The following is an 18,708-nucleotide window of genomic DNA, read 5'->3' on the forward strand; positions in this document are numbered from 1 at the left end:
CCCGATGGCACCAATAATGGCTCTCTCATTATATCCGTCTCGATGTACATGTATTCCCCCTCTGCTCAATTTTAGCGCCTGTCTCTTTAAGCAGAATCCTCGAAAATATCTCAAAGTCATTTCTAACCTTTGCAAACCCACAGAACTGGGTTTTCCTATCCTTATTTGTCACAGTATAGGCAAATAGGCACTCCAGATACACATTTGTTTGTGCAAAATCATTGAAATAGTGAGGATTACATAATATGTCGTCTTAAAATGACAAATGTAGCTCGTAGCAGTTTGTATTAGCTAAAATTACTTAATGTTAATTATATAAGTAACCTGCTAAAACACCAAAAATGTCCTTTGTTGAAAAGCCACTCTGAAGAACACCAAGCTCTTTTAGGCTTTGAAACGCCTCCATTGGACTCCTTTGTTTACTTACTGAACATGGTGACATCACAGAACACTCACACTTCTATTGGCTATCACTCAAACATATTGTACGTGAGACTAAGGGGCGGGACATCTCTAAGTGGTTGACCAATCACAACAGAGTCGGCCAGCTAACCAATCAGAGCAGACTGGGCTCTGGTTTCAGACAGAGGGTGAAAAGAGGTGCTGCAGAACAGGCAGTATGAGAAAAATAAAGAGCTTTTTGAACATTAAAGCATGGAGACATGTAGAGACACTACATACTGATATACACCTGAACATCAGCAGGAGAGGACTCTTTAAAGTAGAGACACTACATACTGATATACACCTGAACATCAGCAGGAGAGGACTCTTTAAAGTAGAGACACTACATACTGATATACACCTGAACATCAGCAGGAGAGGACTCTTTAAAGTAGAGACACTAAATACTGATATACACCTGAACATCAGCAGGAGAGGACTCTTTAAAGTAGAGACACTACATACTGATATACACCTGAACATCAGCAGGAGAGGACTCTTTAAAGTAGAGACACTACATACTGATATACACCCGAACATCAGCAGGAGAGGACTCTTTCAAGTAGAGACACTACATACTGATATACACCTGAACATCAGCAGGAGAGGACTCTTTAAAGTAGAGACACTACATACTGATATACACCTGAACATCAGCAGGAGAGGACTCTTTAAAGTAGAGACACTACATACTGATATACACCCGAACATCAGCAGGAGAGGACTCTTTCAAGTAGAGACACTACATACTGATATACACCTGAACATCAGCAGGAGAGGACTCTTTAAAGTAGAGACACTACATACTAATATACACCCGAACATCAGCAGGAGAGGACTCTTTCAAGTAGAGACACTACATACTGATATACACCTGAACATCAGCAGGAGAGGACTCTTTCAAGTAGAGACACTACATACTGATATACACCTGAACATCAGCAGGAGAGGACTCTTTAAAGTAGAGACACTACATACTGATATACACCCGAACATCAGCAGGAGAGGACTCTTTCAAGTAGAGACACTACATACTGATATACACCTGAACATCAGCAGGAGAGGACTCTTTAAAGTAGAGACACTACATACTGATATACACCTGAACATCAACATAATATGTCCTCTTTAAACGAAACAATCTCAAAAGTACTCACTGTACTAGGAATTAAGAGTGTCAACAGTTTGCTAACGTGTTCACAATTACACATTTTAATTTAAAAAAACACTCAGCCTGTTGGTCTGTCCCCAAGTGGCCAAAAACAATTAATGCTGCTCTCTCATGCACGTCATATTGATTTGAAGCTAATCAACTCACTTCAGGAGCGAATCAGGAGTGACAGAGAATGAAAACTAAGACGTGCGCGTGCAGACGTCTCCAATTAATTCAAATTGATGCATCTAATCAGCGTTTTCATAACATGTTATAGAATTGATCGTGAACTTTAATAAGGATCTTCTCAGATATGACGTGTTGATGCACACGAAGCGTGATCACATATCTGAACTCAGGGTGTCCGCATTGTCTTAAAAAGTATTAAAAGTTCATAAATCAATTTAGCGAAAATTAAGGCTATTAAAAAGTATTAAACGGCATTTTCCAAGGAATGACATTTTGTATCTTGTTTTCAATAAGTATATAAATTGTCCAAAGAGCTTGTATTCTACAGTCTGCCTGAATGTAATCATGGCGTAGGTGTGTAGTGTGATTCTGTGTAGTTGATTTATGGCGTCCCGTTGGATTTGACGTCATCTGAACAGGACATCGCACGCTCACTGCTTGATAGCGCGCGAAGCTCCGTTTACGCCGGTTGTTAAACAACATCGTTATGGAGAAATGCAAGTTTGCGTCCAAATGGTTGGAAGATAAGGAGGAAGGACAATCAATACTGTATATAGTGAATGTGAGGTAAAGTGTGTCGCCAATGTAACCGGTTAAAACTCCAAGTGGCGATGAGGTCTTAAAATGTATGGAAAGGGTCTTAGAAAAGGTCTTAAAAGGTCTTACATTTGACTTCAGGATTCCTGCATATACCCTGGAACTGCATCTTCGATTCTTTATAATTGTATTTACTGACAAGCGTTGAAAGCTAAACCTCAGTGCGTTGTGTAAAGGGATTAAAGATCCAGATGTGATAAGCAGAGTCACTGCAGAAAACAAATTTGTTAGAAAATCCATCTGAAATCCACCAAAAAAGAATTGGATTCTTCAAAATACCTTTTTCTTAACGAGATTGGAAGCTCAGCTACATTTCCACTTTGAAGAGCTCCATTTTCACTTTAAAAACCCAAATTCCCACCTTGACGGAGGACAGGATGGCACAAGATGACCGCGGCTGCTTTAATAACCCCTGGGTGCGAGTAAATATGACTTATGTGTCACTGTAAGAGGTGAGAGGAGATGAGAATCCACTTGAAACAGATTTCCAATTAAAAAAGCTAATTTAGCTAACGGTTTGAGGTGAGAGGTTCTCGACTCCAATCTCAGAGCTCAGATTAGCATAATTGCTCATAGAGGCTGATTTAACGTCCTTAAAACTTAATTTGGCAACATGCCCCCTCTCAATCCGGGATGTTTTTTGGGGGGAGAAGCTGCCAATCAGGGCACCCGGGTGAAGGACCTCACATGGCGTGGGGGGGGGAAAGGTCTCTAATATCACAAGGAGGTGTCATCCGCTCGGAAATTCAATTATTTCTTCAACGTAGAGAAAGGTCTGGGTGACTTTGACACTCAGGCGCCTGTTGGTTTCAGACAAGGTGGTGGATCTGAGTGCTTAACTTTTACTGTGGACACTTTAACACAAATGATTGTTTTTAGTGGTGAAATTAAAATGTATATAACCCATACTGTGGAACAATGTTAATCAGATCAGGTCAAAAAAACCATTAAAAATCCTTATCCGACAACTTGCAGGATTTAATTGTCTTGATTACATTTTTATAATAATTTTCTTTTCTTTTTTCAAAACATTTATAACGAGAAAGATATTTTTTATCATTTATTTAAATATTTAAATGTCAAAATCCGTTTTGTAGTCTTTATATAGCTGTTGTGGAGGATATCATGAAGCCTTGTTCCGATACAAAAAAGTAGAGCGTAGTTATTATATAATTTTAACTTGAAACGGGTCACGGGAGACCCGAACACAAAATAAGGGTTAATCTAGATTGTTCAGCCTTATCTAATTTGAGAGGCATGTGGCGTAGTGGGTTGTCCGTAGGTGTTCGGATCAGGGGTTCACAGGTTCAAACCCCACTGCGTGTGGGGCATGTCGTTGTGTCCCTGAGACACTTCACCCCAAATTGCTCCTGTGGGGATTGTCCACAGTATTGAGTATGTAAGTCGCTTTGGATAAAAGTGTCTAACAAGTGACATGTAATGAGAGAGGTCTGAGATGGCCTCCCTTTCTTTTGTGCTATTTAAAGAAATCAAAATGAATTCACATTTGATTTCTTTGTTCACAGGAGACCAGGATAAACTGCATCCGGATTGCTCGCAAAGGTAACAATTATTTTCCCTTTTTCCAATTTCAAATTCATGAACATTTGCACGTCATTAAGTCATTACCACATGAATTATGATTCTTAAACTGGCAATCACAGAGGATTCCTGCTGGTCCCTCTTTGTGCTCTACAGCCTGCAGAGAGGGTGTTTAAAACACATAACATGGTAATTATCTTCGTGTAGTGGGAGCCTCAACCTCATGGTAATTGCAAACATTGGAGCCAAAATGAAACTAAAGTGAGAAAACTCTAGTCAAATTTACACTGATTTAATTATGACACAAATTATGGAAATGTCAGCCCGGACAAGCTATGAACTTTTTGGATAGTCATCATCATCGTCAGTTATTTATTCACATTCAAGTACAATACAAAGTAGAGTCATGTGGAGTGGGACATCCCGCTATATGAAGCTTGAGAATAAATAAATTATTAACATTATATATAATATATCAGAGAGACGTCATGTGTTATACAGAAACCCTAAAAACGAATCTAACCCTCAGGGCCGGCCCTTGGCATACGCAGTATAGGCAAATGCTAAGGGCGCATCAATCAATGGGGGGTGCCGAAAATTGAAAAAAAGAGTTAGAAATAAAAATGAATTTTTTTATTTTATTTCATAACAACACAATTTCCCGATTTTGGATCAACAAAGTACATCTTATTATCTTATACTAACAGAACTACGCCTATATTGCGTACAGCGTCCATAAACTATGGCGCACCCCCCCCCCCCCCAAAATGAAGTTGAACCGCCCCAGTAAAAACCAGAGGTTTATGTGAAATAGTTCTTTTTTTGAAATAATAGTTTTAGTGTGTAATTATAGGTTTTAATTTTGTATTTGTGTTAATTTAAAATAAATCAAACTCCCAAAAAACGTATACAGCTTTTATTAACATTGGAATTTACTGTGTAGGCGGCCGCGGGGGGGAGAGCTTTAGAGAGCTCTCACCTGAAAGACTGAGAAGCTCTGATAACCTCAGCTCAGTGAGCTAAAGGCACACCTTTATATGATCATTATAGTTATAAAAAAATAAGAGAATAGATTTTCATCTATTCTCTTATAGTATAAAAATAATATATGACGGGGGGGGGGGCGCCAGCTAAAATCTTGCCTAGGGCAGCAAATTGGTCATTGCCGGCCCTGCTACTAACTGGTATTCATTAGTCTAAGCATTGGTTTAAAAAAGGTAAGATCTATTCAACATACACATTATACCGGGAAATAAATAGTATATATAAATGTATTAATGTGGGTAAATGTGTGTAGAAGTCCACAGCTATTTAGCGTATTTAATCTCTGAAATATTAGTTTACTTCCGGAACATAGAGACATCACTATGTAACACTCGCGCTCCTATTGGCTAGCGCTCCAACACATTGCACGTGATAGGCTAAGGGGCGGGAGATCTCTAAGTGGTTAACCGATCACAACAGAGCCAGCCAGCCAGCTAACCAATCAGAGCAGACTGGGCTCTGGTTTCAGACAGAGGGTGAAAAGGCAGTATGAGAAAAATAAAGAGCTTTTTGAACATTAAAGCCTGGAGACATGTCCCAGTGGAGACACTAAATACTGATATACTCCTGAACATTCAAATAATAGGTCCTGTTTAATGACAGCTTTACCACAAAGGTCCTCGGGTAAAGCCTTTTATCTGAAGCACTTGAACCTCACAATCATCATATTAACTCAAATGTAAGTGTAAAAGGTTATGCTCTTACAATATATCCTGCTACTTGGGCATCGGCACAGATCTCAACACTATAATGGATCATAATGATTCAAATAACTAGTTGAAATAATGAGGTATTACTGGGGACTTGTTGCCCCACTGACTCCCACTGTCCCGAAATTGACACCAGATGGACACACGATAAAGGACATGTTCAAATTTGGCTGTGATCGTAACAACATCGGGTCATTCATGAGGGCATCTTAAGCCATCGTATGACCGCCGATGGAGTTTCTCAGGCTCCGGCAGCAACTTCGTGAGCGGTGGCAAAATCTTTGGCATGCCAATTTTTTTTCGAAAGACCTCGCGAAGGTTCATTTTCGTGTTTGATTTGTGTGTCCATTTTGACCTTCGTAACTGAGGAGAAAATGTTAATCATTATCTATCGTAATGGGGTGGTGAAAAAAAGAAGCTATATTCTGACACTGAGGTCACATGATGTCTCTTCCTTGAACATCAGAATCAGAAATATTTATTATATTTAAACTTAAAGGTCACCTATTATGCAAAATCCTCTTTTTCATATCTCTTCTACATCAACATGTGTCCCCTCTTCTTCATGTCTCTTCTACATCAACATGTGTCTCCTCTTCTTCATGTCTCTTCTACATCAACATGTGTCCCCTCTTCTTCATGTCTCTTCTACATCAACATGTGTCCCCTCTTCTTCATGTCTCTTCTCCATCAACATGTGTCCCCTCTTCTTCATGTCTCTTCCACATCAACATGTGTCCCCTCTTCTTCATCTCTCTTCTACATCAACATGTGTCCCCTCTTCTCCATGTCTCTTCTACATCAACATGTGTCCCCTCTTCTTCATGTCTCTTCTCCATCAACATGTGTCCCCTCTTCTTCATGTCTCTTCTACATCAACATGTGTCCCCTCTTCTTCATGTCTCTTCTCCATCAACATGTGTCCCCTCTTCTTCATCTCTCTTCTACATCAACATGTGTCCCCTCTTTTTCATGTCTCTTCTACATCAACATGTGTCCCCTCTTCTTCATGTCTCTTCTACATCAACATGTGTCCCCTCTTCTTCATGTCTCTTCTACATCAACATGTGTCCCCTCTTCTTCATGTCTCTTCTACATCAAACATGTGTCCCCTCTTCTTCATGTCTCTTCTACATCAAACATGTGTCCCCTCTTCTTCATGTCTCTTCCACATCAACATGTGTCCCCTCTTTTTCATGTCTCTTCTACATCAACATGTGTCCCCTCTTCTTCATGTCTCTTCTCCATCAACATGTGTCCCCTCTTCTTCATGTCTCTACTACATCAACATGTGTCCCCTCTTCTTCATGTCTCTTCTACATCAACATGTGTCCTCTCTTCTTCATGTCTCTTATACATCAACATGTGTCCCCTCTTCTTCATGTCTCTTCTACATCAACATGTGTCCCCTCTTCTTCATGTCTCTTCTACATCAACATGTGTCCTCTCTTCTTCATGTCTCTTATACATCAACATGTGTCCCCTCTTCTTCATGTCTCTTATACATCAACATGTGTCCCCTCTGTGTAAAAAGACTCTGAAAGTTTCAGGAACAAAGATTCTCTCTCTTTTTGTCCTGATCCATTTATATAAAAACCTGTCTGAAAATGAGCTGATCAGATTTTGGCCACTTTATGATGTCATAACGATGTTTTGTCTTGTGTAACCATTAGCCAATCAGCAACCAAGGTAACCCCCCCCCCCCCCACCCACCTTATCACCTGAATCTCCTCCTAGAGCACCATTGTGTTCTGTTGAACCAAATCTCTCTCAGAGGGGCGTGGGGAGGGGCTCCTTGTTTTCATCTAAAGTAACAGACAGAGAATCAGCACTTTGGAAACAGGGCTGAAACAGAGGGGATTATGGGATGCTGCAATTATCTGTTTGGTGTTTCAGCCAATCAGAGACATGTTTTGTATATATCTGAGACCTGTAATAAAGTAATGAAAACAGTATAATAGGGGACCTTTAAACGTAAGAGTATTGCTTCCAACTTACCTAATACCATGAGTAATTTGTTGACATAATACATTTAATTAAAGGTGCGTTCCAGTTTTTTCTGTGTGTGTGTTATGGGTTGCATGTCGACAGTACCCGGGGGATTTGAGGCGGATTTAGTGTTGTTCTGGTGCTGCAAAGAGAGAGGAAGCCCCCTTTAAAAACCTCCCCTCACCAGAGACACTGGAGGAAAAGGTGAAAGCAAACATGCCTCTGTGTTCTCGCTCTGTTCCTCTTGAATTACTGACACTGACATTTTGAAAAACCCCTCTCGGGCTCGCATGACTTTGAAAAGCAACTCGGTTTCCTTTATTTCCTCCCGGGAGAGGAAGTGTTTGCTCGAGAGACGGACGCAGAGAGAATGCTCTCAAACAAAGAGCGGGAGGAAATGAAGCTGTTCCCTCGTTCCTTCCCTCTTGAATCATGTCTGCTCTCCAGAAAGGTGGCAGGTACATTGGATTCCTCTATTATCTGAAGTGCGATGGCTTCAAAGAACCCTCTCTCTGTTGTCTGCCGTCGTGTCATATAATGTAAGAGATTTGTTGCAGACAAATGCTGCCCGCCCTCTATTTCCACTTCCTGTTTGAATCCAAATGTGTCTGTTCTCCCGGTTTCGAGCTAGCCGCGTTGTAAACCATGAATTATACTAGGAAACATTAACATCCATAATTTAATCTAAATATCCCTAAACCTGATGTAGAGGATCTTAGTCTACTCTCCACACAGCGCCTAACGTTCTACTTATATTCTCAAATGTGTGTTATTTGGATAAACTAATCCCATTTCGAGAATCTAAATTGTTACTCTCTCTCCATAAGAATGATTACAACTTAAAAAAGTGTTTTTTTTAAACGCTTAAAAACTATTTATTTGATTAATCTGGTGTTGCTAGGCAAAGTAATAGCACTGATGGTGTTTACTGTAGGAACACAAAGTAAGGTAATGGAGAAGCGCCATATTTCAGAGACATTTTTAACAGCTTTGAAAACAATGAGATATATTTGGAAATATAACATTAACTCTCATGACTACATTTGTATTATTACATTCAGGGTTCCTACGGTCATTAAAAACCTGGAAAAGTCATGGAAATTCAAAATGCAAATTCCAGGCCTTGGAAAAGTTACGGAAAACAATATTTTTCCCAAAGTTTTGGAAAAGTAATGAAAATGTAACCAAAGTTGCATCAAATATAATTGATATGTTATCTAATCGCCGAAATAGTAATACTATAACGATAATACATACTGTATCGTATAGTAATGAAACGTACTGTAAAATGGCATTTAACTGTCGAGGTATTTTGCTGGTGAGAGATTTTTACAATCACGCCCTCTAGTCTACAGTGGCTTTAGTCTGTGGGAGCTAGTAAGCCAACTATTTCATTTGTTTTAGATAGGCACAACATGTTTCATAAGCAGACCTTATTGTCCAGCTTACCATGTTAAAATAAAACAATGTCAGTGGTACCATTGAGAAAGAGTAATTTTTTTGGTCATGGAAAATTAGGTAAAGGTCATGGAGAAGTCATGGAGAAGTCATGGAGAAGTCATGGAGAAGTCATGGAGAAGTCATGTATGAACCCTGTACATTACATCCTAAAACCTGTGAGTACCCTCCTCACAGCTCCGGACTCTTATACTCCGGATAAGAGTTATTTGGATAAACTCATTACATATTTGGAATCTAAATAGTTACTTTCTCATCTTTAAACCAAATCAAACTTTAAAAAAGTGCTTTTTTTAAGGCTTAAAGGTATATTTACTTGATAAAATATCATATATATAAATATATCAGCAATCCCACAGTCCTAAAGCAGTGAAATGTGCGATGTTACAAAGAAACAGTGGAAATAAAAAGGCCAAAACTTAAGTTAGTAGACTTACATGTTACATAAAGATGCAAGCAAACCATATAACATATATATAAAACTGTGTATTGCATATAACAGCAATACTATCTGAAAAGTCTGGAATATGGAAGTAGCAGACCAATAATAAAGTGTGTTATCACAGCAAAGTAAAAGCACTTCCGCTCTAAAGTAAAAGTAGAAACAGAAACTATGCAGAAGCGCCTTCTTTAAGCTCAACAATAGGAGACTTTTCTTTAACTGTAGTTTTGCAAATGAGTGTAAATGTAAAATGTTCATTTCCTCTCGGTGGGCGAGCGGTTTTTACGTTTGAATTCTGCTTCCTCTCTGCGCCGCCCCGGAGCTCCTCTTAGTTTTTCTGTCCTCGGATGAAATGCAGCCAACATTAGATGAACAAATCATTACAAATCAAATCGTCTTGAAAGGCTTTTTATTCACGTCAGCTCAGCCGTTTAGCCTCTGAAAATGTAGCTTAAAATCTGTGTGACAGTTCAATGGAGAGGCCCAGACCTTTGTGTGAAACCGGCTTATATTATATAAATGGGTAAATGGAGAGTATTTTATCACATTTTGGTAAATTGTTTTCTTATCTGCTTCCCTTTTTGCATTTTCTGTGGAAGCTGTTAATGCAGAACCAACTCTTCCTCCACATATTGATGAATTTAGCAAAATGAATGGTTTCGAAAAAGCCCTTCAAACTATAGATTTCACAATGAAAGAAATGAAGTTACCAATACCAGTGAAACACCACAATTCACTATTTCTCACATGAAAAATAAATCATATGTTATTCAAAATACACTCTTTTAATGTAGAACTTAAATGCAACATAGTTTAAGTAAACCTCCGTTAACGCTAGCTAAAGCTGCCCATTAGCGCGGTTTGTAAATTGACAATGAAGCCAATCAAATAACGGCGCGACACCATTATAGCGGTACATTACAAATGTTTTTTTAAATGTTTACTGGAGCAATCCCAATTCGTGGCTTTTGCATCATCCAGGTAGTCATAGTGCCTTTTGCCACACCTTGCTCACTTAAACCAGCAAATGTAACACAGTGACACAACGCCTCTCTGCTTTTAGAGAAATGTGTTCGCCTTTATTTTCAGAATAAAGTCTAAAGTTTGAGATTTTCAGAATAAAGTCTAAAGTTTGGGATTTTCAGAATAAAGTCTAAAGTTTGAGATTTTAGAAAAAGGTCAAAATGCTAAGATTTTCAGAATAAAGTCTAACGTTTGAGATTTTAGAAAAAAGTCAAAATTCTGAGATTTAGTTTTATACTAGTTTTATCAGATACTGTCAGATTTTCAGGATTCAATCATGGACTTGGTACCAAAGAATCAGTCCTGCAGTCACGCCTGATCTGATTTTATCTTAAAAACAAACATCCGTGCTACCGTCAAACCCTTCCTGCTGAAACGCTGACCATTCCTGACTGCTCTCTATTTCCTGAAGAGGTCAACACTTGCAGTCTGAAGAACAACTTTATTGTGATAGCAGCACATTTCAGCTTAAGGCCTCCATCATAAAACACATTACAGAAGAGCCTTCTCTGCAATGTGCGGTGTAATGTTATCCCACAGGATTTGCTTTGCAGGAACCCTTGCTTGATTTGGTGCAATGAAATTTACAGCGATAGCCAATTTCTAAAAATGTCCCCCTAAAAGCAGAATGACTCCGTGTGATTATTGCAGGACTGTCAGACTGCATTGTCTGCCAGGAGCTACAGACAGCAGCAGCTTATCGAGCCATTCTCACTGTAGAGGCGTTTTATTTCTCCTTCCAGCTGCAGACAAAGGGCCAAACATCCCATCGTGAAGCATCCTTTCTTTTTTTATATATATATATAAAATACTGAGATGTTGTCCATTTTCTGACATGAGCTTCCAAGACATGCCGGAGACATGATTCACTTTTTATTCTGCATTTTATATTCAGCCGCCAGATGTTGTTTAGTTCTGTAATCAACCGGGCAATTAGAGAATCCCTGCAATGGAAAATAAGAAGACATTTTGAGACCCACAAATATCCACCTATTCCTAATTGCAATGCTCTCATTTTGTCCTGAAGTACTTACTAGTACCTTTTAGCCATTTGTGGAGATGTTTTGAATTCCTTTGGCACACAAAAGGTGTATGCTTTATTCCCCACCTTTTAGTTTTCTCCTCAGTGAGGTTGATGAGGAGCGTAGCAATAATACTATTATATATAAAAGAAAAATGCACCTTTGGGGATGAAGCACAGCAGGAAGCCCGGATGATTCATAGAGACAGAAATGCTCTGAGAGTGTGACATCCTGGGTAGGAGGGAATTAGCTGCTGGAATCAGAGCATGCATCAGTTCGGGGAGATAAGAGCGTCGTTTTCTGAAGCTGAACTGGATGTGTGGCGACCTCTAACACACCTCCCTCTCTGAGTGAGCATCCTGTCAGAGCTCTGCAGGAACATTGGCAGGATTACTGTACAGACTCCATCAGGATCCCTCTTTGTATCCGTCACTTATTGTGTAAATTAGACTTGAAAGACTCGTGAGCTGCCGTCTTTAAAGCATTATGGTGATATGGAGATGTTATCACCAGGCAGCTCAATGCATGATAAATATGAGGAAGCCCACCTCTGTGAGAGGGAGGCTGAGTATTACCATCTCAGGTACCTATACTGCAGGTTAGGGAACAACATGGAGGCTGTGTGCAGAAATATCAAATTCATGACTTCTTTTTTGACATACGGAAGCCCTGAAGGGACAATGACATTTTTTTTGTCTGATCTAAATGGTTTTCTCTCCTGTGTGTTTGACTTAAGAACAGGTGAACATATATGTTGCTAGTGTCTTGTAACACTATAAAGACAAGGTACATACTGAACTGCAAGTTATGTCACATCCTTCTTTGGCTAGGAATTCGTTTTTGGAGAAAAGCATGACAAATATTTCAGCAAAACCAACCTATTTGCCAAATGAAAAATATGAAGAACTTGAAAAGATAATCCCAGAAAAAAGTATTTTAACCTTGTAAGTTATTCAATAACCAATCTTCTTTTCTTACTTGCCCCTCAAGGCTTCCATATATACATGACCGCTATGGCACAACATAAAAAAACAGTTTGTGCTGACGATCCCACAATGCATTGCATAGCATATGTGTAGAGATGATGCGAGACAACACCTGTCAGTGATGGCGTACAGTCTGCACACTCCATGATGCTCCAATGAAAACGTTATTTAAAAGTCAAACTTACCTAAGATCCTGACGCACAATTCACATTACATCAGACACATTACATCAGACACATTACATCAGACACATTACATCATATAAAACCTTCACAGAGGTTGTCTTTGTCAGATATCTGAGTTATTCCTCTCCTCTCTTTTGACTGCCTGCAGCTGCCTGTAAGGACTCCAAGCGAGCGCTGGAGGTTTCCCAGCATGCCGAGGACATGGGCCTGATCCTGGGGGCCTGCGCCGGGGGCCTGGTGGTCCTCATCCTGCTGCTGGGGGCCATCGTCATCATCGTGAAGAAGGGGTGAGTGTCTATTAAATGTGAGCTCTCAACACTCATTGCTCCCTTGCAGCCGATCCAGAGCAGTGCATTTATCTCCGTCCCAGTTGGCAGCCAGGGTCTATTGAAGAAGGCATTTTGGCAGAGAGTGAATTACAACCAGAGTTAGTGGAATGGTAGAGCATTAATCCTAAAAACTCTCCCCGCCGCCGCCTCAGCCAAGCTTTTGTGTTTCATCTCATCTTTTCATTTCAAGGTCTGCGTGCTTTGGCTGAGCACATACAAACGCTGCAGAGCTCGCTGGCTGCTCTCCACCTGCAAATTACCTCCGCCGCCCGACGCACCTGCAGTTTGTTCTTCCTACAGTCGCCAGGCGGCGGAGGGACGCTCATCTGGGTGTGAAATATTTCATCAAGGGGCATGTTATTCCATTGCCCACTCAATTACATGAGGCGAGCAGCTGGGAGGTGCCAGTGGATGGGCTGCTAATTGGTTAGGAAGGTTGTTTTTGCTGCTTTCCTTTTTGGAAAGGGAACTTTTTCCGCCCTGAGGGATTTTCTCACGGAGAATAGAAGCAGAGTGAATGGATGTCTGGAAGAAGTCAGGGACTGATAACATTCAGAGGCATACAATGAGACAGCCACATAGGGGAGGACGTGTTTATATGCAGCCACCAGATGTTGTCTACCATGAACAGTTAGACTGTATGTGTGAATGAGATTGGGTTGTGTAATCAAAAGGACAATTAGAGATCCCCTGCAATACAAGAGAAGAAGGCATTTAACAAATAAGGGCATGCTGCACAACAAAACTCAGCTTTGGACTAATTTGGCAATTTCTATCGCATCAGACATAACAAATCGGTTTGGGGACACATTCATATCCAACTATACCTTATTGCAATCCGGTCATTTTGTTTTGAAGTACTTTTAAAGCACATTTTAGCCATTTTTGTAGAGTTTTTGGATAGATTTGGCACACAAAAGATGCCAAGAAACACAGCTTACTAACTGCCTCCTAAAACCTTAATGCTTTAATATATCAACCTGAAATGTTCTAGATGTGTGAGCAAGAAGTGTGGGAATCTGAAACCTTGAAAGACTCCCGATTTTAGATTTGTAAGACAATTAAGATTTTAAAAAAGCGAGTGAATTTGTATCGTTTTTTGAGAATGTGAAATTCCTTAGTAAATTAAATAATATATGATTTACTGATTTTAGTTTGTTCTTCAATTTAAAGAAGCCCTATTTTCAGTTTTCCCTTTCCAGGCGGTTTGAGAAAAATAGAGACCTTTTTGAACATTAAAGGTGGGGTATGTAATTTATTTCAGAAACACTTGTTATATTCCATGGAATGCTCTTAACGTCCCGATAGCAATGAATATATTAAATGCTTTGACAATAAATACATTAAAAAAAGTCATCTGTGGAAGCCGTGACGCTGTAAAAAGCACGACCAATCATCTGAGCCGGCTAAAGTAACTGGATGGCCTACCTGCCTGTCAGCCTTCCATCCGTGCACAAACTTATCTCGTGCCCTCATTGGTCATGTGCGCGTTCGTGTGTGTTGGAGGAGGGGCTCTGTGAGGAAGTGGCAGATTTTTTCCGGTTGTGTATTTTCAAATTCTAGCGCACTCGAGCTGGTTTCTCAAACCCCACCTTTAAAGCATGGAAACATGTCACATAGAGACACTAAATACTGATATGAACCTGAACATCAGCAGAATATGTGCTCTATTGTGATGCTTTTAAAACGTTTACTGCAGGTTAAGAATATGGAAACGCAAAAGCATCCTAAAAACAGCCAAATAAATTCCTCAAATTCCCAATAACCTCAGAAAGCGTCACGTGTTCATGGCTGGTCTTCGCTGTGCAGCGGCTCTTCCCTCCAGGCTTCGCTTCATGATTGCTTGCTGACAACATTTCAACGCACTAAGCATCTTCATTGATCCTCCTGATGCCCGTCATGATAAACCATAGTCACCTCTCTTTTTTTTTTTCTCCTGGCTCTCTCTGTCTCTCTCCTCCTTCATGCTAATCAGAAGGGACTTCTATCCTTACCCTTACTACCCGTAAGTTACGCCTTTATCCATCTTCCAGCCACACGCCATCTTTCCCCCTTTGCTTGCCCTTCATTCACTGAAAAAACTGAAATGTTGACTTTAATTAAATGCATTAAGTTGAATCTAATATTTAGTATTTGACTTTAATGTTAATGCTTTCTACTAACCTAATGCAGCTATGTAACATTTGTTGACATTTAATGAAAGTCAACACACAGTGTAGGACAGTGGAAATGAGCCTTGTTATCTCACCTCATCCTCCAGTATAGACCCCTCATCATCCTCCTCTTCCTCCTCCTTTCACCTCACCACTTCCACTCTGCTGCTATCACCAAATCGCACTTTCCCCCTTGTGCAGTTTCAATCTTGCAGCCCTTTATATTTCCCCCCCGTCAGTCCAATTTCTCATCTCCTCACCCGCCTTCCTTTTCTTTCCTTATCTCTTTGCCTCTCATTCTCTATTATCACTCCCTGTCCTCCCCCCCGTCTCTCTGTCTCTCCCAACCACCTCTCTCTGTCTCTGTACAGTAGGAAGAAGGTGGCCATCAACAAGGCAGCCATGTCCTACAGGCAGGAGAAGAGTCGGAAGCTGAGCTCGCTGGACTGCAGCATGACGGAGCAGAGCACCTTGCAGCAGGACGAGAGGATGGCCAACTCCTTCATGGACGCCCACGGGTGCAACACTCGCAGTAAGACAGCGCAGAACATATGGGTGCTCTCGAGAAAAGTGTCTGAAGTGAGAGGACAATCCTGCTTCCTGACCTTCAGCCATGTTTAGTTTCAAGCATGCCAAAGCCGCTCTGAATCAGAATCAGGAAATTTTATTTTTGAGGAAGAAAAGAGACGGAATAAAGGTATTTGTAAAATGATGTCAAATATATAATATATCCAGAAGTACAAGTACAATAAAGATATACACATAAGAAGTTAAGTAATAAATAAAATACATAAGGTACAATAAAATAAATATTTATACAAAACACAAAAAGTATATGAAGAGAGAGGAGAGGAAAATCTGTTCTGAATCAGAATACATAAATAAATTGAAAGATGGAAAAATATATATATAAAATATTATTATTTAAGTAAATAAACACAACATCTGAAAGTAAGGATTTGCTATAAAAATATCACTAAAATATTGAAAACAAAAAAAAGATAGTAGTTGAATTTGATGTAAGAAAGTGCAGCAAAAAGATCAAATAAAATAAATAATAAATAAATAAAATCTTATATATACAGAGCACACGTCACTACATGTTGTGTTCTCAACATTCTGCCCAAACGCTGACTTATTTTCCTTTATACTGATCACGGAACGTTTACATTTCTTCATAAAAGGAAATTGTGTCGCATGATTTTGATCTGAATGTGTGTGTGTGTGTGTGTGTGTGTGTGTGTGTGTGTGTGTGTGTGTGTGTGTGTGTGTGTGTGTGTGTGTGTGTGTGTGTGTGTGTGTGTGTGTGTGTGTGTGTGTGTGTGTGTGTGTGTTTCCAGCCGAGCAGCGCAGCTCGGTGAACGAGTCGAGCAGCTTGCTGGGCGGCTCTCCGCAGCGCCACAGTCGCAGGAAGAGCTCTCCGTATCACACGGGTCAGCTGCACCCTGCTGTGAGGGTGGCTGACCTCCTGCAGCACATCAACCAGATGAAGACCGCCGAGGGGTACGGATTCAAACAGGAGTACGAGGTGAGGAGGAGGAGGAGGAGGAGGAGGAGGAGGAGGAGGAGGAGGAGGAGGAGGAGGAGGAGGAGGAGGAGGAGGAGGAGGAGGAGGAGGAGGAGGAGGAGGAGATATTCAAGTAAAGTCAAGGCTTGGAGGGATAGGTATCGGAATTATGAAGTTTTATCAGAATTCTGAGAGTTTAGGAAAAAGGTCAGATTTTTTTTGATTGCTTAGAAAAAGTCAGAATTCTTACATTTTCAGAAAAAAGTAGGAATTTGGACATTTTCAGAAAAAGTCAGAATGTTGTGAGTTTCAGAAAAATAATGAGATATTAGTGATTTTTTGAAAAAAGCCAGAAAGTTGAGATATTTAAAAAAAAGCCAGAATTTTGAGATGTTCAAGAAAAAGTCAGAATTTTTGGGATTTTCAGCAAATAGTCAGAATCTTGAAATAATTGTTTTTATTAAATGTTGAGATTTTCCAAAAAATAATAAGATTTTCGGCATTTTTTGAAAAAAGTCAGAAAGTTGAGATGTAAAAAAAAGCCAGAATTTTTTGAATATCAGAAAAAAGTCAGAATTTTGAGATTTTCTGAAGAAAAGTCAGAATTCTGGGATTTTCAGAAACATATTTGGATTTTATTTGGATTTTAAGAATAAACTAAAAATGTATATTTTCAGAAAGGAAACTTTCTTAGATTTAATTCCACCCTCGTCTCCAGCTGGTATAGAAAAGGTGTGAAAACAACAGTACAGATGGCATCATTTACACACTTTTATCTGCAGAGCCCATCATTGTGTGACTGCAAACAAATACTCAAATATTCATCAGCAACCTCCATCTGCAACACAGAAACAATGCAGATAAACTAAACTCAATGCTTTTCAAACTTTATTATGAAGTCCTACACATCAACCTTTTGTGATGAGTCTTGTTTTTGCACATCCACCTGAAGGATGCCAGATGCACTTGTTCCATTCATTAAAATCCCTGAGGGGCCAACAGACCCCCCCCTTCTCACCAAAATCAATATGTGGGCCGCTCTTTCTCTCCTCAGTCTGGCTACCTATCGCCTGGAGAAATAAAGGAGATGAAGGGGGATCACTGCACTGCACTGTCAGACTTCATAACACTTATTTCCCACAGGGTCGAGCTGCTGCCATTGATCAGACGCATTGCAATGCATTGTGGGGGGGGGGGGGGGGGGGGGGGGGTGAATGAATCAGGCACCTTGGTGTGGGTCGTGATTCTGTATTTGTTGTGCTTGTAAAACCAACATCTGGAACCAGAGCTGGTGAATAAACATGTCGACAGAAAGCATGTCATCCTCCATGAAGGATGCAGCCCTCCTGGGTACAATAAATCTGTCATATTGTTTTCACCTGGATCTGCATCCCCCCCCCCCCCCCCCCCCCCCCTATCAAAGAGAACATTAGCCGCCTTTAGCTTAGCGGTGGTGCCGTGAAGTCGTGTGACCAACATCCATTCAGTCTAGGAAGATCTGTTTGGTCATTCAAGCTGCATTAGTCAATATTTTGCTAATATTATATTTATATTTAGCCTTAGCTAAATATGTGCAGATTGGAACATAATATAAAAAACTGAGTTGTGCTTCTTAAAGACCTCAAACTAATCTTTTTACAGCAATTGTTCGAACTTTTGTCAGTTATCAGGACACTGCTGCCTAATATTGTCATACAAGCGATATACTGTATGTCAGAATCATATTTTTTTTGTTTGCAGAATATATGATGGACAATAATGGGTTCCTTCTGGATGGCATTACAAAGAAAGAATGAGGAGATTTTCAGAAAAAGTCATAATTAGTAGATTTTCAGAGAAGAATCTGAATTTCAGATTTTCCGAGTAAATCAGAATTTTGCTATTTTCTGAAAAAAAGTCAGAATTTTGAGATTTTCAAAAAAAAGTCAGAATTCT

The 18,708-nt window shown here is 39.9% G+C and overlaps 1 protein-coding gene across 7 annotated transcripts in view; it reads left to right on the top strand.

Moving 5' to 3' along the window:
• ptprua (protein tyrosine phosphatase receptor type Ua) overlaps positions 1-18,708 on the top strand; it is a 271,078-nt gene that overhangs the window by 206,518 nt on the left and 45,852 nt on the right. For 3 of the 7 annotated variants that reach the window (XM_034236684.1, XM_034236686.1, XM_034236691.1), the window contains exons 13-17: positions 3,910-3,946; positions 12,933-13,071; positions 15,089-15,118; positions 15,638-15,798; positions 16,607-16,794. In XM_034236684.1, the coding sequence (XP_034092575.1) occupies positions 3,910-3,946; positions 12,933-13,071; positions 15,089-15,118; positions 15,638-15,798; positions 16,607-16,794 (555 nt within the window). The remainder of the gene's footprint in view (positions 1-3,909; positions 3,947-12,932; positions 13,072-15,088; positions 15,119-15,637; positions 15,799-16,606; positions 16,795-18,708) is intronic. The other 4 variants (XM_034236685.1, XM_034236688.1, XM_034236689.1 and 1 more) reach the window with 2 other exon arrangements.

This window comes from Gymnodraco acuticeps, unplaced genomic scaffold, assembly GCF_902827175.1.
Source record: "Gymnodraco acuticeps unplaced genomic scaffold, fGymAcu1.1, whole genome shotgun sequence".
Lineage (NCBI taxonomy): Eukaryota > Metazoa > Chordata > Actinopteri > Perciformes > Bathydraconidae > Gymnodraco > Gymnodraco acuticeps.